At 39.7% G+C, this 26551-nt stretch overlaps 3 protein-coding genes and 1 pseudogene across 3 annotated transcripts; all 4 read right to left on the minus strand.

Moving 5' to 3' along the window:
- Positions 1-1605: 1605 nt before the first annotated feature.
- On the minus strand, positions 1606-4143 carry LOC117453623 (protocadherin beta-15-like). Its single transcript, XM_034092508.2, has one exon. It carries the CDS (start codon positions 4012-4014, stop codon positions 1606-1608), a length of 2409 nt encoding a protein of 802 aa, XP_033948399.2. The 5' UTR covers positions 4015-4143.
- A 2844-nt stretch (positions 4144-6987) lies between these two features.
- LOC117453627 (protocadherin gamma-A11-like) lies at positions 6988-9385 on the minus strand (annotated as a pseudogene).
- A 2471-nt stretch (positions 9386-11856) lies between these two features.
- On the minus strand, positions 11857-19625 carry LOC117453624 (protocadherin beta-15-like). Its single transcript, XM_034092509.2, has 4 exons — positions 17183-19625; positions 12885-13172; positions 12624-12780; positions 11857-12494 (listed from the first exon to the last, which is right to left on the minus strand). The coding sequence occupies exons 1-4, from the start codon at positions 19607-19609 to the stop codon at positions 11857-11859; spliced, it is 3510 nt and encodes a 1169-aa protein (XP_033948400.2). The 5' UTR covers positions 19610-19625.
- A 2386-nt stretch (positions 19626-22011) lies between these two features.
- On the minus strand, positions 22012-24429 carry LOC117453397 (protocadherin beta-16-like). The gene has a single exon (XM_034092220.1). The coding sequence runs from the start codon at positions 24427-24429 to the stop codon at positions 22012-22014; it is 2418 nt and encodes an 805-aa protein (XP_033948111.1).
- Positions 24430-26551: the final 2122 nt, after the last annotated feature.

A 26551-nucleotide genomic window follows, 5' to 3' on the forward strand; every position in this document is an offset into this window, starting at 1 on the left:
AGGACATTCGGGTCATGTTTCCCTGAACCACCAAGAGCTCACTGACTTCAGATATGAAGACGATGGACGTTTCAAGATAGCCCCTGTTCGTGCCTCACATCTATTATCATTACATATGAGTCAGGAGTTTTTTTCTGAAAGATAAATCCCTGATGATCTATACGCAAGTCATTTCAGTGCATTTTATCTGTTGTGGTCGAGTTAAAATCACAAATAATTCAACTGCCATCTTGTGTCTTTGCCGAAAAATGTTATTGCTTTCTTATGTGACATGATATGTGAAAATGTGATCTTGTTGGCTTTGGATTATACATCAAACTTTGATAATAGTATGAATGAGTTATCTTGAATGGTTTGTGAGCTTTAAAATAAGTAGATACATACAACAAAGTCCTGACTAAATAATTGATAATATAAATTAACTCCAAAATTATGATCTAATTTGCATTTGTAATATTGCAAAACACATGATGCCTATAGACATAAGGGCTGACTTTGTTTGAGGGATCACAAAGATGATTGATGCATGAGCACCGAATGGTTAATAAGGTGATTTCACATAGGCCATTAATCATATGTTAGTTATCAGTGTAAACGACGGAACAGGTCACCACTTTATTTGAAGAGGCACAAACATGATGAAGTAATGACACAATAATGCTTAGTTAATCATTACAACACTTGGAATTGCTGTGACTGGTCAGTTTGTTGGCCTGTCACTTTAACTGCATATGAAGAAGACATGAACATCATTAATAACTCAGAAGTCATGACGATTGAGATGCCTTAGTTGATGCATTAATTAAGGTAGTGTTCCTGCATTAAGTCATGCATGAATTCATGATGATTCATGTACCCTTACCATAAAGTGTTACCCACATGTTTATGTCTTTACATTTCACAATGAGATTTAAAATTGAAAAGGGATGAAAATAGTACTGCACTGAAAGAAGGCACGTTACAATAAATGGCATTAATTAGATAATGAGAATAATTTACAAAAAGCCACTTAGATCACGGCTAGATATTGATGTGCTCATGTCCTTGTTTTACTTGTGTGTTTTTAATCTAGAGCACCAACACTATAACTCAAATCCATGATTTTAAGAATAAAATAGAACACAGCATCTGGAAAACCGTAATGTGTCCTTTAGATGTTTAAAAACAAATAAAACGGATAAAAGGGGTGGGTGCTCCTGAAAATACACAATAGCAAAAGAGAGGTTCAGCATTAATAAAATCACCGACTTCATTTTTTAGCACCAAAGAGAGAGACAAGTTGAAGGTCGACTAAAAAAACAAGTGTTGAAACACAAGAGTAGTTTTGACAGAAAGAACGGTTTCAATAATAATAAATGTAATTCAAAAAAGCCTATATTCAAATAACCAAATCATTTGAACCACCTGCTTACTATGGTAGAAACTATGCTGTCAAATATTGATGCATCATTAAGCCCTTTGAGTGCATGAAGCAAAGCTAGTTACTTGTAGAGGGTCGTTCATTTGATCGACCTTACATTCTCTTAAAAGGTCGTTTAAAGAAAAAGAACGGCAACAATGTATCTGAACAGCTTGGTTCACATGATGCAAATATAGGTGTCAACATTAAGTGACGATAATTCCTACCTCAGGAGAAGAATCACAGTCTCCAAACACTTCAGCAAAGTCTGAAGGGCTTTTCCTCAGAGTCTGGTCAGCAGGCAGTGTGTTGTCATTGGAAGATGACACGAACTTAAAGTCACTGGTTCTGGAACCTGTTGTCAGGTAGGCGTCATAATTGTAAGCGCTGCGTAAAGTTCCTGTTCCGTCAACATCTGCGTAATTAGGAGGGAGATAAGCGCTGGGGATGGCGACTGCTCCATCAAACAACAGTCTGGGCTTTCTCCTGCGACAAAACCTCACACCCAGGATGATGATGATGAAGGTGAGGAAAAAGGTGGACACGGACACCAGCGCGATGATCAGATAAGAGGTCAGTTTGGAGTTCTTCTCATCGTAAGAAATGTCCTTCAGTTCTGGCACCTCAGCCAAGTTATCAGAGATAAGTAAATACATGGAGCAGGTGGCAGAGAGAGAGGGCTGTCCGTTATCTTTCACTGACACAACAAGGTTCTGTTTCATGCTGTCAGACTCAGAAATGTCCCGCTGTGTCCTGATCTCTCCGCTGTGGAGACCAATAGTGAAAAGTCCCGGATCAGTGGATTTGACTATATGATAGGACAGCCAGGCGTTCTGTCCGGAGTCCGCGTCCACCGCGATCACTTTGGACACCAGAGAGCCTCCGTGTGCAGCTTTGGGGACCAGCTCGGTCATGAAGGAGTTGCCCTCCGGGGCGGGGTACAGTATCTGAGGAGAGTTGTCATTCACATCCGATATGAACACACTGACGGTCACGTTGCTGCTGAGCGGAGGAGAACCGTTGTCTCTGGCCATCACGTGCACTTTAAAACTCCTGAACTGTTCATAATCAAACGTCCTCACAGCGTGGATAACCCCCGTGTCTCCGTTAACAGACAGATAGGAGGACACCGGGGCACCGTTCACCTCACCGGGTAACAGAGAATAAATCACGGTACCGTTTTGTCTCCAGTCGGGGTCTCGAGCAGTAACGGAACATAAAGCGGAGCCAGGTTTGTTGTTTTCAGTCACATGTGCGCTGTAGGACTGCTCCTCGAACACAGGTGGGTTGTCGTTGATGTCTGCTACAGATAACTGAACAGTTTTAGAGGAGGACAGAGGGGGAGAGCCCTCGTCAGTGGCAGTGATGGTAATGTTGTAATCAGACACTAGTTCACGGTCCAGTTGCCCTGTGGTCACCAGAGAATAATAGTTTTTAATAGAAGGAACCAACTTAAAAGGGACGTTTTGCTGAATGGAGCAGCGGACCTGTCCGTTAGTCTCAGAGTCTCTATCCTGCACGTTAATGATGCCCACCTCTGCACCAGGTGACATGTTCTCAGGTATGGGGTTAGTCAGGGATTTTAAATATATCACTGGGGCGTTGTCATTAATATCTGTTATTTCAATCAACAACGTTGCATATGATGCCAGCCCTAGACCATCTTTAGCACTAATCTGCATTTCATAAGACGATTCTTTTTCATAATCAATATATCTTGCCACTTTAACTTCTCCCGTTTTAGGGTCCAGAGAGAAAACTTGGTTTTCATCTGACACATGATCAAACCCGTAGGTTACTTCACCATTTATTCCTTCGTCTGCATCAGTTGCACTTACTCTGATCACCAATGTATCCTGAGGAGAGTTTTCAGGAAGACTGGCTTCATAAACGGCCTGACTAAACACTGGGACATTATCATTAGCATCCAGCACAGTGACGTGTATGACTACGGTACCTGATCTCTGAGGAGAGCCTCCATCAAACGCGGTAAGCAAAAACATAATCTCTTTTTTTCCCTCTCTGTCTAATTCTTTGTCTAAAACTAATTCCCCATATTTTCGACCACCACCCTTTGTCTTTACGTTTAGTTTGAAATGGTCATTCTCCTGCAGTGTGTAGCTCTGAACAGCATTTTCTCCAATGTCTCCATCGTGTGCCTCGTCCAAAAGAAAATGTGCACCTTTGACCGCTGATTCATGGATTTCAAAATGAAGTGACTCCTCTTTAAATTGCGGCGAATTATCATTAATATCTTGAACGCGAATATTTATACGGTGCAGTTCTAGTGGATTTTCCAGCACGAGTTCCTGTTTTAAAACACACGATGCCTTTTTTGCACAGAGCCCTTCTCTGTCTATCCTTTCCTGTACGATCAAATCTCCGGTGTTGAGATTTACACCGCAGTACTTAACGACATTATCTTCGGTATCAATACGGGCCTTGCGAGCAGACAATCTGCCCAAATCAAGTCCAAGATCTTTAGCGATATTTCCAATTACAGATCCACGTTTCATCTCCTCCGGGATAGAGTAGCTCACGTCTCCATAGCCGGGGTGGAGGCCGAGAAAAATAAAAGAAACGCTGTAGAGCAGCGCAAATCTGCTGCATCCCATTGTTACTGCAAGTAAGAACTGCTTCCAAGTTTGTCCCAAATCAATCAAGAATACAGCTGTGATTTCCTCCAATATACACACTCTTCACACTGCGTTCATATCACGAAGCGTTTTTGTAAACCACGGAACAATAGCACAACCAGGCTTTAATGTGCTGAGAGCGAAGGGTGGAGAATGACTGTGCTCTCTCGTGTACTGGTACACACTGACACCATGAGTACTTTCCGGGTACAACATGGTGAGGTAGGATTTGGTCGTGTTTACATTTAGATATTAAGAGAACCACGTTAGAAATGACAACAACAATGACGATAAATATTTTAAAAACACATAAACATTAACTAAACTAACTAAATGCAATGTAGTGTATAATGTAATGTAACTCGCTTAGCCCTTGGGACTCACAAACGATACAAGATATACTTTGCCCTAGATATGTAAAACAATAGCACAGAGTGCGGATGAATCCAACAATAATTATTGGCTTGACAAATTATAGACATTAAACAATCACTAACAGGTGAACCGTTTCTTTATATGTTTACTTTTACGTATAATTTGTATCATATTGCCCTTAAATGCTTTGATATAAACTCAAACATGAAACGGGTCAGTTTTCCCTCCCTTGATGCAATTATTTCCCATTTCCACCTTAATGGGTTAAGATGGATTTTTTAAAGTTAAGACAATGTTGTTAAATATCTTCTTGTATAGTTTTGGTCACCCACTATTTAAATTGTTCTGATTTAAATCATATGTAAAGTAATTATTTCATCAGTAATATCAATACAATTAAACCTATAGGGTAATTTGACTTTAAGATACTGTAAATTGAAGCAATGTGTGCCTCCAACTACATGACCAAAAGCTTTAATAATCACTATGACTGCTGCATGGTAATGAATGCAGATCTAATGGACACATGACTATACTTCAGAATTTGTGGGCAACTTACAGGAGACCAAAACGTCCGACATATTTCTCCCAAAAAGAAAGAAGTTGTATGTGCTTTAATTTACATTGTCTAAAAATAAAAGCTGATTTAACTCCTAAATTTGAGCTTTTCAGACAGGCTGCACAGCTTTTAATAAAATCAGTAGAGCAATGCTACCATTTCAAATGTCACATTAGAGAAGTGAAATGCAGGAAACAAGAAATCTAATATTAAGAACAACATTTAACCCTTAGATGCACGAGTGACTGGACCCACTCTTCCATAAGTGGGTCTAAAAGGACCCGTATTAGAATAATATGTGTTTTTATGCCATTGTTGTCATGTTGGTTAAGAAAAATAACTTGTATAATATTTAGTATTATATTTTGGTTCACATTAGAAATATTATATTTATTTAATTTTTCACAATTTATCATTTTATCATTGTTTTTTACATTTTGAAAAAAAACGTTTGGAATATATTGTCCGAAAGATCTCCGTTATTCTGAGATCCTCACAGTATTCCAGTCCCTTTTCAAAACTCATCTCTTCTCCTCTTGTCTACTCATAGCCCCCCCCCCCCCCCCCCATCAATCCATGCCGGTTGATCAAGTTTGATAGTCCCATACCCCCCACCCTAACCTTCCCTTATATTGTAAAGCGATTTTGAGTCCTTGAAAAGCCCTATACAAATATAATGTATTATTATTATTATTAGGTATCAGATCTTGCTGTGTAAAATAATCTTCCTGAGAGGTGTCACTTGTGATGTAGTCTGTGTGTTCTACTGTGAATGTATTCCTGAAAGTAACAGGTGATAAGAATCAAAGGTTCCCATAGGATACCATAGAAAATGCATGCGGGTCATTTTTGACCCACTTATGGAAGCTTGGGGTAATTACGAAAACTATACAAGTTCTTAAAATTTAAATTTGAATGTGAATGGCATGATATCAAAAACATGTTTTTTGAGGAATAGCTGGAATATGAAATGATAAAAAAATGTAATTACAAAGATACTTCAAGAAAACCACCTCACCGGGTCCAAAAAGACCCACTAATACATCTAAGGGTGATAGGTGTTCTGCATGTCGCTTTATAAAAAACGTGGTTTAACTGTTTTGTATTTAAATAGAGAAATTATTCTTTGTCCCTCTCTCGTGCACTTGTGTGTAATCTATTATTACTGGCGAGAAAGGTTTATTCGCTATGATAAATATGCCTTAAGATACCCCAAAAACTGTACCTCATGAAGCAGATCTTGAGATTTATAAATGTACTCTCGACGATCAAAATGTATTCAAAGCACCTCAGTTTGAGAGTGCAAGTCAATGAAACAACAGTTTTGTAGTTAGGTTTTCATTATGCAACGAAATCATACAAAAGCCTTTAAAATGATCTACCAAATTATGTCAGTATGTGTGTACCAGATTGATTTAAGACATAACACATTCAACAGCAAAACCAGCATCATTGAAAAACACCACAAATGAACAATATACTCAAGCAGAATAAGGGACAACATATGCAAAACCTTCAACGTATTAGTGCTCTAACACGTGTCCCAATATCAATCAAGTAATCAGATCCAATTATAAAGAAGAAACTACGATTCACTCAAATAAATCAAATAAATACAATGATACTAGTAAACTTATATGTTGACTTAAATTATCATTCAGAAAATGAAATATATAACCAAGTTACATAGAAAATCAAAAAAAAGAATATAAATGTATAAGAAGTAAATTAGCCCTAAAAATAGAACTGAATAACAAACCGATTTCAGAACCATGGACAGATTTAAGTTAACGTAATTTCAAAGGATTGCTATAGCATGATGGGCAATCATGTGGGAAGATAAAAGGCAAGTTCAACTGAAGATAAATTCCTCAGAATGTATACTGGTAACTAGGGCATCATATGTTTTGTTAAAGAATACTATAAATATGTATATTTACTCACAACCTTAGATTATAACTGTGCAACAAATACATGGTGGGTAAATACATTTTTCAGGATGATGAACACGACCAAGATTATATGATACATGGCCCTACCTCAGGAGAAGAATCACAGTCTCCAAACACTTCAGCAAAGTCTGAAGGGCTTTTCCTCAGAGTCTGGTCAGCAGGCAGTGTGTTGTCATTGTAAGATGACACGAACTTAAAGTCACTGGTTCTGGAACCTGTTGTCAGGTAGGCGTCATAATTGTAAGCGCTGCGTAAAGTTCCTGTTCCGTCAACATCTGCGTAATTAGGAGGGAGATAAGTGCTGGGGATGGCGACTGCTCCATCAAACAACAGTCTGGGCTTTCTCCTGCGACAAAACCTCACACCCAGGATGATGATGATGAAGGTGAGGAAAAAGGTGGACACGGACACCAGCGCGATGATCAGATAAGAGGTCAGTTTGGAGTTCTTCTCATCGTAAGAAATATCCTTCAGTTCTGGCACCTCAGCCAAGTTATCAGAGATAAGTAAATACATGGAGCAGGTGGCAGAGAGAGAGGGCTGTCCGTTATCTTTCACTGACACAACAAGGTTCTGTTTCATGCTGTCAGACTCAGAAATGTCCCGCTGTGTCCTGATCTCTCCGCTGTGGAGACCAATAGTGAAAAGTCCCGGATCAGTGGATTTGACTATATGATAGGACAGCCAGGCGTTCTGTCCGGAGTCCGCGTCCACCGCGATCACTTTGGACACCAGAGAGCCTCCGTGTGCAGCTTTGGGGACCAGCTCGGTCATGAAGGAGTTGCCCTCCGGGGCAGGGTACAGTATCTGAGGAGAGTTGTCATTCACATCCGATATGAACACACTGACGGTCACGTTGCTGCTGAGCGGAGGAGAACCGTTGTCTCTGGCCATCACGTGCACTTTAAAACTCCTGAACTGTTCATAATCAAACGTCCTCACAGCGTGGATCACCCCCGTGTCTCCGTTAACAGACAGATAGGAGGACACCGGGGCACCGTTCACCTCACCGGGTAACAGAGAATAAATCACGGTACCGTTTTGTCTCCAGTCGGGGTCTCGAGCAGTAACGGAACATAAAGTGGAGCCAGGTTTGTTGTTTTCAGTCACATGTGCGCTGTAGGACTGCTCCTCAAACACAGGTGGGTTGTCGTTGATGTCTGCCACAGATAACTGAACAGTTTTAGAGGAGGACAGAGGGGGAGAGCCCTCGTCAGTGGCAGTGATTGTAATGTTGTAATCAGACACTAGTTCACGGTCCAGTTGTCCTGTGGTCACCAGAGAATAATAGTTTTTAATAGAGGGAACCAACTTAAAAGGGGCATTATTCCGAATGGAGCAGCGGACCTGTTGGTTATTTTCCGAATCTGCATCCTGCACGTTAATGATGCCCACCTCTGAACCGGGTGACATGTTCTCAGGCACTGGATTTGTCAGAGATTTCACATAGATTATAGGTGTGTTGTCATTAACATCTCTGACGGCAACTGTTACCTTTGTATAAGACGACAATCCCAATCCATCCTTTGCTTTAATGCGCAAATCATATGTCATCGCAGTCCTCAAAGTCAATTTCACCGTTCACTTTTATTTCTCCGCTTTTACGGTCAATACTAAAAACTCTCTTTACATCTTCAGTCACGTGTCCAAATTCATACGTCACATCTCCGTTGACTCCCTCGTCTGCATCAGTAGCGCTGACTGTGACAACTACAGTGTCTACAGGAGAGTTTTCAGGCAGACTGGCTTTATAGACGGCCTGGCTAAACACTGGGGCGTTATCATTAGCATCCAGCACAGTGACGTGTATGACTACAGTACCTGATCTCTGAGGAGAGCCTCCATCTAAAGCTGTGAGGAGCAAATGGATCTCTTGTTGTTTTTCACGATCAAGTTCCTTTTCAAGAACAAGCTCTATTGTGTTTCCATCAACAGACAAAATGAAATTATCATTCTTTTTGAGGCTGTACTGCTGAACTGAATTCTGTCCTACATCCGCATCGTGCGCCTCCTCTAGCACAAAACGAGCCCCCCTTACCGCCGACTCTTGGATTTCCATATTTATTGATTCTTCTTTAAATTGTGGCGAGTTATCATTAATGTCTTGAACGTGTAGACTGAGCAGATGCAGTTCCAGGGGATTCTCCAAAACAATATCGCGTTTTATTACACACGACAGCTTTTCTCCACAAAGCTCCTCCCGGTCGATCCTGTCGGCAACAATTAAATCTCCGTTGCTGAGATTGATGTCACAATAACGTTTGCGGTTTCCTGTGGCATCAATGCGGATATTCCTAGTAGACAATTTACTCGATTCCAGGTTAAGATCCTTCGCTATATTCCCAATAACGGATCCACGCTTCATTTCCTCTTGAAAGGAATAGCTCACGTCCCCATTCACGTGTTTCAACAATAGAAAAAAAACGAAGTAGCTCAGTCTGAGCTCCATCATGACGATGTGTGTTGGAAATGAAACGGTTTTCGCTAATATTGCAAATTCAACAGGGATCATCCAGTAAAATCAAGAGAAAAACGATGTAACTCGGACTGCTTCCCTCGAACAACAGCAACTGAAAAATTACCCGTTCAGTTGTCTCCTGCCAAAGGGTGGAGATGTAATGTTTCACAGCCTGGCCAATAGCGACACCATGTGTTGAATAAAGAAATAGACTGTATAACTTAAACTAGTAGTAGTAGTTTCAATTATATGAAAGAACAAATGAGATATTCATCTGATAAAGGGGTGACATCAAAAGCATTCCACTTTCCTGCACTGTCACAACACAATACACGAGATAAATGTAACGTGGACATATTTTTAAAGTTAAAAAAGGTCAAGTCTCCTAATGAAATAATATTACGCAAACATATGTCTCTGACAGGTCACTGACCTGGTAGACTAAGGCACAGAGGAACCAAAACAAATGTCCTCATAATGTATCGAGATGCAAAGACAAAGAGGAAAGGACCAAACAATCAAATCTGTTGAAATGTGTAAAGATATCATCACCCCTTATAAAAGTAAGCATACTGATTACTGCAAAGGACTGCTCACTCAAATCACAGCCCGATGAAACAAAACGATAGACAGATAGATCCAAAAGTGAAAACAATAAATTAAATGATATGTTTGAAAAAGCATGCTACATTCTCTCCGTATCTTTCCAAATCAGTTTCTTATTCAGAGTACACCAAAAGCATGCAGGCACAAAGATGGGAATGAGTAAGGAAACTCAAATGCGTAGTATCGGTCAAGGGCACGTCAAGACAACATAAATAACTGCCTCACATTTGTAATAATAAACATACAAGTTGCACCCTGAACAATGGATGGCAGATATTCTCCAAGTTATAACAGACCAAGCCTCTGACCCTATCAGGCTTTACCAATGTTGTAATTTTTTTCTTTGAGAAAAAAGTTGTATCTGATGTAGGTTCCCATATCATTTATATTATTGGCTAATTTTGTATAACGAAAAAAGCAAACGGTCAGATACAAATATTGCCTTATGAGAGATTTATTAAAAACCTGTTTACTGAAAGGGCGAAAGGTCCATACCTAAGCAGTAGAACATCTCTGAACAAATGTAACAAGTTACATTGCTATTGTAACAACCGATTATTGAAGAAAAATACAGACATTTCACTACATGTTGTTGTTGCATCGATAGGATGTGTTTGGAAAGTTGAGGGAAAAATGTTGCGCTTTGAAAGAAAAGATGAACTCTCTGGGTACACTTCAAGATCTGTGGCTGTGCGTATATATACCTCTAAACAGTCAAAAGGGAAAAAAATGCTTTTGTAATAAGCAGGGAAGAAAATTGCAGCCACTTCAGGATGATAACCACAAATGTAATGATGTAGGGTGTGTCATTGGTCCATATAACTATATCTAGCAGCTTTCCCATGGCACTAACATACGACATATGATAACTTTGACCCCTAGCGATTTAAAAGAATAGCAACAAAAGGTGGAGATGAATTCAAGTCAAACTGCTTCCAAAACCATACAAAATAATTCTTAGCTTCTCCAACTATAGACATAAAACAATCACTAAGAGGTGAACCGCATCTTATTGTGTACTTTTAACATGAAAGCTTTAATATCCCTAAATGTTGTCCCTAACTCAAACATAATACTGCTCAGTTTTCCCTCCCTTGATGTACTTCCTTCCCTTTTCCACCTTAATGGGTTGAGATGGGATTATTTCAAGTTAAGCCAATGTTTTTAAATATCCTCTTGTATAGTGGTTTTCAAACAATATTTTAATTGTTCCGATTGAAGAAAAACATATGTAAACTAAATATGTGAGCAGTTTATCATTAAATTAAACCTGAAGGGTCCTTTGAGTATAACATATACATTGAAGCAATGTGTGCCTCCAACTATATGACCAAAAACGTTTTTAATCAATATTACTGCATGTTAATGAATAAAGATCTAATGGACTGATAATTATTCAACTCTGCTCTAACACAGTGTCTCAATATCAAGAAGTAATCACCTCCAATGTATATTAAAAAGACTACGATAACGTCAAAATTGAATAACAATGAGAAAATGCAATATCACACCAAGTTTGATAAATTAAACTAAAAAAGGAAATCAAAACAAAATATAATATATTTGTAACTTAGCCATAAAAATATAACTTAATGTAAACTCGATTTCAGCACGATGGACAGAGATAACGGAATGTAATGTAAGGATTACTCCATTATAAGAGACATATGTGGAGATAGAAGGCAAGTTCAACAGGAAATAGATTCCACAAAATGTACCACATAATGACATCTGACTAATTTAGGCATATGTTTTTTTTTTAAAGAATACTATAAATTAGACTATTTACTCAAAATCAAAAATAGAGGTGGTGAGTAAATACAACTTTCTATAAGATAATGAACAGGACTATGATGATATGATACATGGTCCTACCTCAGGAGAAGATCACAGTCTCCAAACACTTCAGCAAAGTCTGAAGGGCTTTTCCTCAGAGTCTGGTCAGCAGGCAGTGTGTTGTCATTGGAAGATGACACGAACTTAAAGTCACTGGTTCTGGAACCTGTTGTCAGGTAGGCGTCATAATTGTAAGCGCTGCGTAAAGTTCCTGTTCCGTCGACATCTGCGTAATTAGGAGGGAGATAAGCGCTGGGGATGGCGACTGCTCCATCAAACAACAGCCTGGGCTTTCTCCTGCGACAAAACCTCACACCCAGGATGATGATGATGAAGGTGAGGAAAAAGGTGGACACGGACACCAGCGCGATGATCAGATAAGAGGTCAGTTTGGAGTTCTTCTCATCGTAAGAAATATCCTTCAGTTCTGGCACCTCAGCCAAGTTATCAGAGATAAGTAAATACATGGAGCAGGTGGCAGAGAGAGAGGGCTGTCCGTTATCTTTCACTGACACAACAAGGTTCTGTTTCATGCTGTCAGACTCAGAAATGTCCCGCTGTGTCCTGATCTCTCCGCTGTGGAGACCAATAGTGAAAAGTCCCGGATCAGTGGCTTTGACTATATGATAGGACAGCCAGGCGTTCTGTCCGGAGTCCGCGTCCACCGCGATCACTTTGGACACCAGAGAGGCCTCCGTGTGCAGCTTTGGGGACCAGCTCGGTCATGAAGGACTTGCCCCTCCGGGGCGGGGTACAGTATCTGAGGAGAGTTGTCATTCACATCCGATATGAACACACTGACGGTCACGTTGCTGCTGAGCGGAGGAGAAACCGTTGTCTCTGGCCATCACGTGCACTTTAAAACTCCTGAACTGTTCATAATCAAAAGTCCTCACAGCGTGGATCACCCCCGTGTCTCCGTTAACAGACAGATAGGAGGACACCGGGGCACCGTTCACCTCACCGGTAACAGAGAATAAATCACGGTACCGTTTTGTCTCCAGTCGGGGTCTCGAGCAGTAACGGAACATAAAGTGGAGCCAGGTTTGTTGTTTTCAGTCACATGTGCGCTGTAGGACTGCTCCTCAAACACAGGTGGGTTGTCGTTGATGTCTGCTACAGATAACTGAACAGTTTTAGAGGAGGACAGAGGGGGAGAGCCCTCGTCAGTGGCAGTGATTGTTATGTTGTAATCAGACACTAGTTCACGGTCCAGTTGTCCTGTGGTCACCAGAGAATAATAGTTTTTAATAGAAGGAACCAACTTAAAAGGGACGTTTTGCTGAATGGAGCAGCGGACCTGTCTGTTATTCTCAGAGTCTCTATCCTGCACGTTAATGATGACCCACCTCTGCACCAGGTGACACGTTCTCAGGTATGGGGTTAGTCAGGGATTTTAAAGAGACTATAGGGGCCGTTATCATTCATATCTGTAAGTTCAATCAGTAACGTTGCGTACGAAACTAATCCTAGACCATCTTTCGCGCTTATTTGCATTTTCATAGGATGCTACTTTCTCATAATCCAATAGCTTCAGCTACTCTCAACCTCTCCCGACTTGGGATGTAGAGAAAACACGTTGCTATTTTCATCTGAAATATGGTCAAACCCATATGTAATTTCGCTATTTAAACCTGCGTCTGCATCAGTTGCACTCATGTGATCACCAATGTATCCACGAGGAGAGTTTCAGGCAGACTGGCTTTAAAAACGGTCTGTGTAAACACTGGGACATTATCATTAGCATCCAGCACAGTGACGTGAATGACTACTGTACCTGATCTCTGAGGAGAGCCTCCATCAAATGCGGTAAGCAATACATGATATCGTTGTTATCCTCTCTGTCTAATTCTTTTATCTAAAACTAATTCGCAGTACTTTCGTCCGCCCTGATTAGCGTACATTTAATTTGAAATGATCGTTCTGCTGAAGTGTGTAGCTTTGAACATTATTTTCTCCATGTCTCCATCGTGTGCCTCCCCGAGGAGAAAAGGTGCACCTTTGAACGCTGATTCCCTAATTTCAAAATTACGAGACTCCTCTTTAAATTGGGGTGAATTATCATTGATATCTTGAACGCGAATATTAATACGGTGCAGTTCTAGCGGATTTTCCAAGCACGAGTTTCCTGTTTTAAAACACGATGCCTTTTTGCACAGAGCCCCTCTCTGTCAATCCTTTCCTGTACGATCAAATCTCCGTTGTTGAGATTTACACCGCAGTACTTAACGACATTATCTTCGGTCATCAATACGGGCCTTGCGAGCAGACAATCTACCCAAATCAAGTCCAAGATCTTGAGCGATATTTCCAATTACAGATCCAGGTTTCATCTCCTCCGGGATAGAGTAGCTCACGTCTCCATAGCCGGGGTGGAGGCCGAGAAAATAAAAGAAACGCTGTAGAGCAGCGCAAATCTGCTGCTCCCATTGTTACTGCAAGTATAAGAACTGCTTCCAAGTTTGTCCCAAATCAATCAAGAATACAGCTGCGATTTCCTCCAATATACACACTCTTCACACTGCGTTCATATCACGAAGCGTTTTTGTAAACCACGGTACAATAGCATAACCAGGCTTTAATGTGCTGAGACCGAAGGGTGGAGAATGACTGTGCCCTCTCGTGTACTGGTACACAACTGACACCATGAGTACTTTCCGGGTACAACATGGTGAGGTAGGATTTGGTCGTGTTTACATTTAGATACTAAGAGAACCACGTTAGAAATGACAAACAACAATGACGATACCATATTTTAAAAATACATAACCATTAACTATAGTCGCTTAGCCCTTGGGACTCACAAACGATACAAGATATACTTTGCCCTAGATATGTAAAAACAATAACACAGAGTGCGGATGAATCCAACAATAATTATTGTCTTGACAAATTAGAGACATTAAACAATCACTAACAGTGAACCGCTTCTTTATATGTTTACTTTTACGTATCATTTAAACATATTGCCTTAAATGCTTTGATATAAACTCAAACATGAAACGGGTCAGTTTTCCCCTCCCTTGATGCAATTATTTCCCATTTCCACCTTAATGGGTTAATTAAGATGGATCATTTAAAGTTAAGACAATGTTTGTTAAATATCTTCTTGTATAGTTTTGGTCACCCAATACTTCAATTGTTCTGATTGAAGACATATGTAAAGTATTTATTTTCATCAGTAATATCAATACAATTAAACCTATAGGGTCATTTGACTTAAGATACTGTAAATTGAAGCAATGTGTGCCTCCAACTACATGACCAAAAGCTTTAATAATCACTATTACTGCTGCATGGTAATGAATGCAGATCTAATGGACACATTCTGTATACTTCAGAATTTGTGGGCAACTTACAGGAGACCAAAACGTCCGACATATTTCTCCCAAAAAGAAAGAAGTTGTATGTGCTTTAATCTACATTGTCTAAAAATAAAAGCTGATTTAACTCCTAAATTTGAGCTTTTCAGACAGGCCTGCACAGCTTTAATAAATCAGTAGAGCAATGCTACCATTTCAAATGTCACATTAGAGAAGTGAAATGCAGGAAACAAGAAATCTAATATTAAGAACAACATTTAACCCTTAGATGCACGAGTGACTGGACCCACTCTTCCATAAGTGGGTCTAAAAGGACCCGTATTAGAATAATATGTGTTTTTATGCCATTGTTGTCATGTTGGTTAAGAAAAATCACTTGTATAATATTTAGTATTATATTTTGGTTCACATTAGAAATATTATATTTATTTAATTTTTCACAATTTATCATTTTATCATTGTTTTTTACATTTTGAAAAAAAACGTTTGGAATATATTGTCCGAAAGATCTCCGTTATTCTGAGATCCTCACAGTATTCCAGTCCCTTTTCAAAACTCATCTCTTCTCCTCTTGTCTACTCATAGCCCCCCCCCCCCCCCCCATCAATCCATGCCGGTTGATCAAGTTTGATAGTCCCATACCCCCCACCCTAACCTTCCCTTATATTGTAAAGCGATTTTGAGTCCTTGAAAAGCCCTATACAAATATAATGTATTATTATTATTATTATTAGGTATCAGATCTTGCTGTGTAAAATAATCTTCCTGAGAGGTGTCACTTGTGATGTAGTCTGTGTGTTCTACTGTGAATGTATTCCTGAAAGTAACAGGTGATAAGAATCAAAGGTTCCCATAGGATACCATAGAAAATGCATGCGGGTCATTTTTGACCCACTTATGGAAGCTTGGGGTAATACGAAAACTATACAAGTTCTTAACATTAAATTTGAAATGTGAATGACATGATATCCAAAACATGTTGTTTTGAGTAATAGCTGGAATATGAAATGATAAAAAAATGTAATTACAAAGATACTTCAAGAAAAACCACCTCACCGGTCCAAAAAGACCCACTAATACATCTAAGGTGTTATAGGTGTTCTGCATGTCGCTTTATAAAAAACGTGGTTTAACTGTTTTGTATTTAAATAGAGAAATTATTCTTTGTCCCTCTCTCGTGCACTTGTGTGTAATCTATTATTACTGGCGAGAAAGGTTTATTCGCTATGATAAATATGCCTTAAGATACCCCAAAAACTGTACCTCATGAAGCAGATCTTGAGATTTATAAATGTACTCTCGACGATCAAAATGTATTCAAAGCACCTCAGTTTGAGAGTGCAAGTCAATGAAACAACAGTTTTGTAGTTAGGTTTTCATTATGCAACGAAATCATACAAAAGCCTTTAAAATGATCTACCAAATTATGTCAGTATGTGTGTACCAGATTGATTTAAGACATAACACATTCAACAGCAAAACCAGCATCATTGAAAAAACACCACAAATGAACAATATACTCAAGCAGAATAAGGGACAACATATGCAAAACCTTCAACGTATAAGTAATCAGATCCAATTATAAAGAAGAAACTACGATTCAATCAAATAAATACAATGATACTAGTAAACTTATATGTTGACTTAAATTATCATTCAGAAAATGAAATATATAACCAAGTTACATAGAAAATCAAAAAAAAGAATAGAAATGTATAAGAAGTAAATTAGCCCAAAAAATAGAACTGAATAACAAACCGATTTCAGAACCATGGACAGATTTAAGTTAACGTAATTTCAAAGGATTGCTATAGCATGATGGGCAATCATGTGGGAAGATAAAAGGCAAGTTCAACTGAAGATAAATTCCTCAGAATGTATACTGGTAACCAGGGCATCATATGTTTTGTTAAAGAATACTATAAATATGTATATTTACTCACAACCTTAGATTATAACTGTGCAACAAATACATGGTGGGTAAATACATTTTTCAGGATGATGAACACGACCAAGATTATATGATACATGGCCCTACCTCAGGAGAAGAATCACAGTCTCCAAACACTTCAGCAAAGTCTGAAGGGCTTTTCCTCAGAGTCTGGTCAGCAGGCAGTGTGTTGTCATTGTAAGATGACACGAACTTAAAGTCACTGGTTCTGGAACCTGTTGTCAGGTAGGCGTCATAATTGTAAGCGCTGCGTAAAGTTCCTGTTCCGTCAACATCTGCGTAATTAGGAGGGAGATAAGTGCTGGGGATGGCGACTGCTCCATCAAACAACAGTCTGGGCTTTCTCCTGCGACAAAACCTCACACCCAGGATTGATGATGATGAAGGTGAGGAGGAAAAGGTGGACACGGACACCAGCGCGATGATCAGATAAGAGGTCAGTTTGGAGTTCTTCTCATCGTAAGAAATATCCTTCAGTTCTGGCACCTCAGCCAAGTTATCAGAGATAAGTAAATACATGGAGCAGGTGGCAGAGAGAGAGGGCTGTCCGTTATCTTTCACTGACACAACAAGGTTCTGTTTCATGCTGTCAGACTCAGAAATGTCCCGCTGTGTCCTGATCTCTCCGCTGTGGAGACCAATAGTGAAAAGTCCCGGATCAGTGGATTTGACTATATGATAGGACAGCCAGGCGTTCTGTCCGGAGTCCGCGTCCACCGCGATCACTTTGGACACCAGAGAGCCTCCGTGTGCAGCTTTGGGGACCAGCTCGGTCATGAAGGAGTTGCCCTCCGGGGCGGGGTACAGTATCTGAGGAGAGTTGTCATTCACATCCGATATGAACACACTGACGGTCACGTTGCTGCTGAGCGGAGGAGAACCGTTGTCTCTGGCCATCACGTGCACTTTAAAACTCCTGAACTGTTCATAATCAAACGTCCTCACAGCGTGGATCACCCCCGTGTCTCCGTTAACAGACAGATAGGAGGACACCGGGGCACCGTTCACCTCACCGGGTAACAGAGAATAAATCACGGTACCGTTTTGTCTCCAGTCGGGGTCTCGAGCAGTAACGGAACATAAAGTGGAGCCAGGTTTGTTGTTTTCAGTCACATGTGCGCTGTAGGACTGCTCCTCAAACACAGGTGGGTTGTCGTTGATGTCTGCCACAGATAACTGAACAGTTTTAGACGAGGACAGAGGGGGAGAGCCCTCGTCAGTGGCTGTGATTGTAATGTTGTAATCAGACACTAGTTCACGGTCCAGTTGTCCTGTGGTCACCAGAGAATAATAGTTTTTAATAGAGGGAACCAACTTAAAAGGGGCATTATTCCGAATGGAGCAGCGGACCTGTTGGTTATTTTCCGAATCTGCATCCTGCACGTTAATGATGCCCACCTCTGAACCAGGTGACATGTTCTCAGGGACTGGATTTGTCAGAGATTTCACATAGATTATAGGTGTGTTGTCATTAACATCTCTGACGGCAACTGTTACCTTTGTATAAGACGACAATCCCAATCCATCCTTTGCTTTAATGCGCAAATCATATGTCATCGCAGTCTCAAAGTCAATTTCACCGTTCACTTTTATTTCTCCGCTTTTACGGTCAATACTAAAAACTCTCTTTACATCTTCAGTCACGTGTCCAAATTCATACGTCACATCTCCGTTGACTCCCTCGTCTGCATCAGTAGCGCTGACTGTGACAACTACAGTGTCTACAGGAGAGTTTTCAGGCAGACTGGCTTTATAGACGGCCTGGCTAAACACTGGGGCGTTATCATTAGCATCCAGCACAGTGACGTGTATGACTACAGTACCTGATCTCTGAGGAGAGCCTCCATCTAAAGCTGTGAGGAGCAAATGGATCTCTTGTTGTTTTTCACGATCAAGTTCCTTTTCAAGAACAAGCTCTATTGTGTTTCCATCAACAGACAAAATGAAATTATCATTCTTTTTGAGGCTGTACTGCTGAACTGAATTCTGTCCTACATCCGCATCGTGCGCCTCCTCTAGCACAAAACGAGCCCCCCTTACCGCCGACTCTTGGATTTCCATATTTATTGATTCTTCTTTAAATTGTGGCGAGTTATCATTAATGTCTTGAACGTGTAGACTGAGCAGATGCAGTTCCAGGGGATTCTCCAAAACAATATCGCGTTTTATTACACACGACAGCTTTTCTCCACAAAGCTCCTCCCGGTCGATCCTGTCGGCAACAATTAAATCTCCGTTGCTGAGATTGATGTCACAATAACGTTTGCGGTTTCCTGTGGCATCAATGCGGATATTCCTAGTAGACAATTTACTCGATTCCAGGTTAAGATCCTTCGCTATATTCCCAATAACGGATCCACGCTTCATTTCCTCTTGAAAGGAATAGCTCACGTCCCCATTCACGTGTTTCAACAATAGAAAAACAACGAAGTAGCTCAGTCTGAGCTCCATCATGACGATGTGTGTTGGAAATGAAACGGTTTTCGCTAATATTGCAAATTCAACAGGGATCATCCAGTAAAATCAAGAGAAAAACGATGTAACTCGGACTGCTTCCCTCGAACAACAGCAACTGAAAAATTACCCGTTCAGTTGTCTCCTGCCAAAGGGTGGAGATGTAATGTTTCACAGCCTGGCCAATAGCGACACCATGTGTTGAATAAAGAAATAGACTGTATAACTTAAACTAGTAGTAGTAGTTTCAATTATATGAAAGAACAAATGAGATATTCATCTGATAAAGGGGTGACATCAAAAGCATTCCACTTTCCTGCACTGTCACAACACAATAAACGAGATAAATGTAACGTGGACATATTTTTAAAGTTAAAAAAGGTCAAGTCTCCTAATGAAATAATATTACGCAAACATATGTCTCTGACAGGTCACTGACCTGGTAGACTAAGGCACAGAGGAACCAAAACAAAATGTCCTCATAATGTATCGAGATGCAAAGACAAAGAGGAAAGGACCAAACAATCAAATCTGTTGAAATGTGTAAAGATATCATCACCCCTTATAAAAGTAAGCATACTGATTACTGCAAAGGACTGCTCACTCAAATCACAGCCCGATGAAACAAAACGATAGACAGATAGATCCAAAAGTGAAAACAATAAATTAAATGATATGTTTGAAAAAGCATGCTACATTCTCTCCGTATCTTTCCAAATCAGTTTCTTATTCAGAGTACACCAAAAGCATGCAGGCACAAAGATGGGAATGAGTAAGGAAACTCAAATGCGTAGTATCGGTCAAGGGCACGTCAAGACAACATAAATAACTGCCTCACATTTGTAATAATAAACATACAAGTTGCACCCTGAACAATGGATGGCAGATATTCTCCAAGTTATAACAGACCAAGCCTCTGACCCTATCAGGCTTTACCAATGTTGTAATTTTTTTCTTTGAGAAAAAAGTTGTATCTGATGTAGGTTCCCATATCATTTATATTATTGGCTAATTTTGTATAACGAAAAAAGCAAACGGTCAGATACAAATATTGCCTTATGAGAGATTTATTAAAAACCTGTTTACTGAAAGGGCGAAAGGTCCATACCTAAGCAGTAGAACATCTCTGAACAAATGTAACAAGTTACATTGCTATTGTAACAACCGATTATTGAAGAAAAATACAGACATTTCACTACATGTTGTTGTTGCATCGATAGGATGTGTTTGGAAAGTTGAGGGAAAAATGTTGCGCTTTGGAAGAAAAGATGAACTCTCTGGGTACACTTCAAGATCTGTGGCTGTGCGTATATATACCTCTAAACAGTCAAAAGGAAAAAAATGCTTTTGTAATAAGCAGGGAAGAATATTGCAGCCACTTCAGGATGATAACCACAAATGTAATGATGTAGGGTGTGTCATTGGTCCATATAACTATATGTAGCAGCTTTCCCATGGCACTAACATACGACATATGATAAATTTGACCCCTAGCGATTTAAAAGAATAGCAACAAAAGGTGGAGATGAATTCAAGTCAAACTGCTTCCAAAACCATACAAAATAATTCTTAGCTTCTCCAACTATAGACATAAAACAATCACTAAGAGGTGAACCGCATCTTATTGTGTACTTTTAACATGAAAGCTTTGATATCCCTAAATGTTGTCCCTAACTCAAACATAATACTGCTCAGTTTTCCCTCCCTTGATGTACTTCCTTCCCTTTTCCACCTTAATGGGTTGAGATGGGATTATTTCAAGTTAAGCCAATGTTTTTAAATATCCTCTTGTATAGTGGTTTTCAAACAATATTTTAATTGTTCCGATTGAAGAAAAACATATGTAAACTAAATATGTGAGCAGTTTATCAATTAAATTAAACCTGAAGGGTCCTTTGAGTATAACATATACATTGAAGCAATGTGTGCCTCCAACTATATGACCAAAAACGTTTTTAATCAATATTACTGCATGTTAATGAATAAAGATCTAATGGACTGATAATTATTCAACTCTGCTCTAACACAGTGTCTCAATATCAAGAAGTAATCACCTCCAATGTATATTAAAAAGACTACGATAACGTCAAAATTGAATAACAATGAGAAAATGTAATATCACACCAAGTTTGATAAATTAAACTAAAAAAGGAAATCAAAACAAAATATAATATATTTGTAACTTAGCCATAAAAATATAACTTAATGTAAACTCGATTTCAGCACGATGGACAGAGATAACGGAATGTAATGTAAGGATTACTCCATTATAAGAGACAATATGTGGAGATAGAAGGCAAGTTCAACAGGAAATAGATTCCACAAAATGTACCACATAATGACATCTGACTAATTTAGGCATATGTTTTTTTTTTAAAGAATACTATAAATTAGACTATTTACTCAAAATCAAAAATAGAGGTGGTGAGTAAATACAACTTTCTATAAGATAATGAACAGGACTATGATGATATGATACATGGTCCTACCTCAGGAGAAGAATCACAGTCTCCAAACACTTCAGCAAAGTCTGAAGGGCTTTTCCTCAGAGTCTGGTCAGCAGGCAGTGTGTTGTCATTGGAAGATGACACGAACTTAAAGTCACTGGTTCTGGAACCTGTTGTCAGGTAGGCGTCATAATTGTAAGCGCTGCGTAAAGTTCCTGTTCCGTCGACATCTGCGTAATTAGGAGGGAGATAAGCGCTGGGGATGGCGACTGCTCCATCAAACAACAGCCTGGGCTTTCTCCTGCGACAAAACCTCACACCCAGGATGATGATGATGAAGGTGAGGAAAAAGGTGGACACGGACACCAGCGCGATGATCAGATAAGAGGTCAGTTTGGAGTTCTTCTCATCGTAAGAAATATCCTTCAGTTCTGGCACCTCAGCCAAGTTATCAGAGATAAGTAAATACATGGAGCAGGTGGCAGAGAGAGAGGGCTGTCCGTTATCTTTCACTGACACAACAAGGTTCTGTTTCATGCTGTCAGACTCAGAAATGTCCCGCTGTGTCCTGATCTCTCCGCTGTGGAGACCAATAGTGAAAAGTCCCGGATCAGTGGATTTGACTATATGATAGGACAGCCAGGCGTTCTGTCCGGAGTCCGCGTCCACCGCGATCACTTTGGACACCAGAGAGCCTCCGTGTGCAGCTTTGGGGACCAGCTCGGTCATGAAGGAGTTGCCCTCCGGGGCGGGGTACAGTATCTGAGGAGAGTTGTCATTCACATCCGATATGAACACACTGACGGTCACGTTGCTGCTGAGCGGAGGAGAACCGTTGTCTCTGGCCATCACGTGCACTTTAAAACTCCTGAACTGTTCATAATCAAAAGTCCTCACAGCGTGGATCACCCCCGTGTCTCCGTTAACAGACAGATAGGAGGACACCGGGGCACCGTTCACCTCACCGGGTAACAGAGAATAAATCACGGTACCGTTTTGTCTCCAGTCGGGGTCTCGAGCAGTAACGGAACATAAAGTGGAGCCAGGTTTGTTGTTTTCAGTCACATGTGCGCTGTAGGACTGCTCCTCAAACACAGGTGGGTTGTCGTTGATGTCTGCTACAGATAACTGAACAGTTTTAGAGGAGGACAGAGGGGGAGAGCCCTCGTCAGTGGCAGTGATTGTTATGTTGTAATCAGACACTAGTTCACGGTCCAGTTGTCCTGTGGTCACCAGAGAATAATAGTTTTTAATAGAAGGAACCAACTTAAAAGGGACGTTTTGCTGAATGGAGCAGCGGACCTGTCTGTTATTCTCAGAGTCTCTATCCTGCACGTTAATGATGCCCACCTCTGCACCAGGTGACACGTTCTCAGGTATGGGGTTAGTCAGGGATTTTAAAGAGACTATAGGGGCGTTATCATTCATATCTGTAAGTTCAATCAGTAACGTTGCGTACGAAACTAATCCTAGACCATCTTTCGCGCTTATTTGCATTTCATAGGATGCTACTTTCTCATAATCAATAGCTTCAGCTACTCTCACCTCTCCCGACTTGGGATGTAGAGAAAACACGTTGCTATTTTCATCTGAAATATGGTCAAACCCATATGTAATTTCGCTATTTAAACCTGCGTCTGCATCAGTTGCACTCATTGTGATCACCAATGTATCCAGAGGAGAGTTTTCAGGCAGACTGGCTTTAAAAACGGTCTGGGTAAACACTGGGACATTATCATTAGCATCCAGCACAGTGACGTGAATGACTACTGTACCTGATCTCTGAGGAGAGCCTCCATCAAATGCGGTAAGCAATAACATGATATCGTTGTTATCCTCTCTGTCTAATTCTTTATCTAAAACTAATTCGCAGTACTTTCGTCCGCCTGATTTAGCGTTAACATTTAATTTGAAATGATCGTTCTGCTGAAGTGTGTAGCTTTGAACATTATTTTCTCCAATGTCTCCATCGTGTGCCTCCCCGAGGAGAAAATGTGCACCTTTGACCGCTGATTCCCTAATTTCAAAATTAAGAGACTCCTCTTTAAATTGGGGTGAATTATCATTGATATCTTGAACGCGAATATTAATACGGTGCAGTTCTAGCGGATTTTCCAGCACGAGTTCCTGTTTTAAAACACACGATGCCTTTTTTGCACAGAGCCCCTCTCTGTCAATCCTTTCCTGTACGATCAAATCTCCGTTGTTGAGATTTACACCGCAGTACTTAACGACATTATCTTCGGTATCAATACGGGCCTTGCGAGCAGACAATCTACCCAAATCAAGTCCAAGATCTTGAGCGATATTTCCAATTACAGATCCAGGTTTCATCTCCTCCGGGATAGAGTAGCTCACGTCTCCATAGCCGGGGTGGAGGCCGAGAAAAATAAAAGAAACGCTGTAGAGCAGCGCAAATCTGCTGCATCCCATTGTTACTGCAAGTATAAGAACTGCTTCCAAGTTTGTCCCAAATCAATCAAGAATACAGCTGCGATTTCCTCCAATATACACACTCTTCACACTGCGTTCATATCACGAAGCGTTTTTGTAAACCACGGTACAATAGCATAACCAGGCTTTAATGTGCTGAGACCGAAGGGTGGAGAATGACTGTGCCCTCTCGTGTACTGGTACACACTGACACCATGAGTACTTTCCGGGTACAACATGGTGAGGTAGGATTTGGTCGTGTTTACATTTAGATACTAAGAGAACCACGTTAGAAATGACAACAACAATGACGATACATATTTTAAAAATACATAAACATTAACTATAGTCGCTTAGCCCTTGGGACTCACAAACGATACAAGATATACTTTGCCCTAGATATGTAAAACAATAACACAGAGTGCGGATGAATCCAACAATAATTATTGTCTTGACAAATTAGAGACATTAAACAATCACTAACAGGTGAACCGCTTCTTTATATGTTTACTTTTACGTATCATTTAACATATTGCCTTAAATGCTTTGATATAAACTCAAACATGAAACGGGTCAGTTTTCCCTCCCTTGATGCAATTATTTCCCATTTCCACCTTAATGGGTTAATTAAGATGGATCATTTAAAGTTAAGACAATGTTGTTAAATATCTTCTTGTATAGTTTTGGTCACCCAATACTTCAATTGTTCTGATTGAAGACATATGTAAAGTATTTATTTCATCAGTAATATCAATACAATTAAACCTATAGGGTCATTTGACTTTAAGATACTGTAAATTGAAGCAATGTGTGCCTCCAACTACATGACCAAAAGCTTTAATAATCACTATGACTGCTGCATGGTAATGAATGCAGATCTAATGGACACATTCTGTATACTTCAGAATGTGTGGGCAACTTACAGGAGACCAAAACGTCCGACATATTTCTCCCAAAAAGAAAGAAGTTGTATTGTGCTTTAATCTACATTGTCTAAAAATAAAAGCTGATTTAACTCCTAAATTTGAGCTTTTCAGACAGGCTGCACAGCTTTTAATAAAATCAGTAGAGCAATGCTACCATTTCAAATGTCACATTAGAGAAGTGAAATGCAGGAAACAAGAAATCTAATATTAAGAACAACATTTAACCCTTAGATGCACGAGTGACTGGACCCACTCTTCCATAAGTGGGTCTAAAAGGACCCGTATTAGAATAATATGTGTTTTTATGCCATTTTTGTCATGTTGGTTAAGAAAAATCACTTGTATAATATTTAGTATTATATTTTGGTTCACATTAGAAATATTATATTTATTTAATTTTTCACAATTTATCATTTTATCATTGTTTTTTACATTTTGAAAAAAAACGTTTGGAATATATTGTCCGAAAGATCTCCGTTATTCTGAGACCCTCACAGTATTCCAGTCCCTTTTCAAAACTCATCTCTTCTCCTCTTGTCTACTCATAGCCCCCCCCCCCCACCCCCATTAATCCATGCCGGTTGATCAAGTTTGATAGTCCCATACCCCCCACCCTAACCTTCCCTTATATTGTAAAGCGATGTTGAGTCCTTGAAAAGCCCTATACAAATATAATGTATTATTATTATTATTATTATTATTATTATTATTATTATTATTATTATTATTATACTGACAGGTATCAGATCTTGCTGTGTAAAATAATCTTCCTGAGAGGTGTCACTTGTGATGTAGTCTGTGTGTTCTACTCTGAATGTATTCCTGAAAGCAACAGGTGATAAGAATCAAAGGTTCCCATAGGATCCCATAGAAAATGCATGTGGGCCATTTTTGACCCACTTATGGAAGCTTGGGGTAATACGAAAACTATACAAGTTCTTAACATTTAAATTTGAATGTGAATGACATGATATCCAAAACATGTGTTTTGAGTAATAGCTGGAATATTAAATGATAAAAAAATGTAATTACAAAGATACTTCAAGAAAACCACCTCACCGGTTCCAAAAAGACCCACTAATACATCTAAGGGTTAAAGGTGTTCTGCATGTGGCTTTATAAAAAACGTGGTTTAACTGTTTTGTATTTAAATAGAGAAATTATTCTTTGTCCCTCTCTCGCGCACTTTTGTGTAC

Source organism: Pseudochaenichthys georgianus, chromosome 10, assembly GCF_902827115.2.
Source record: "Pseudochaenichthys georgianus chromosome 10, fPseGeo1.2, whole genome shotgun sequence".
NCBI classification, from domain to species: Eukaryota; Metazoa; Chordata; class Actinopteri; order Perciformes; family Channichthyidae; genus Pseudochaenichthys; species Pseudochaenichthys georgianus.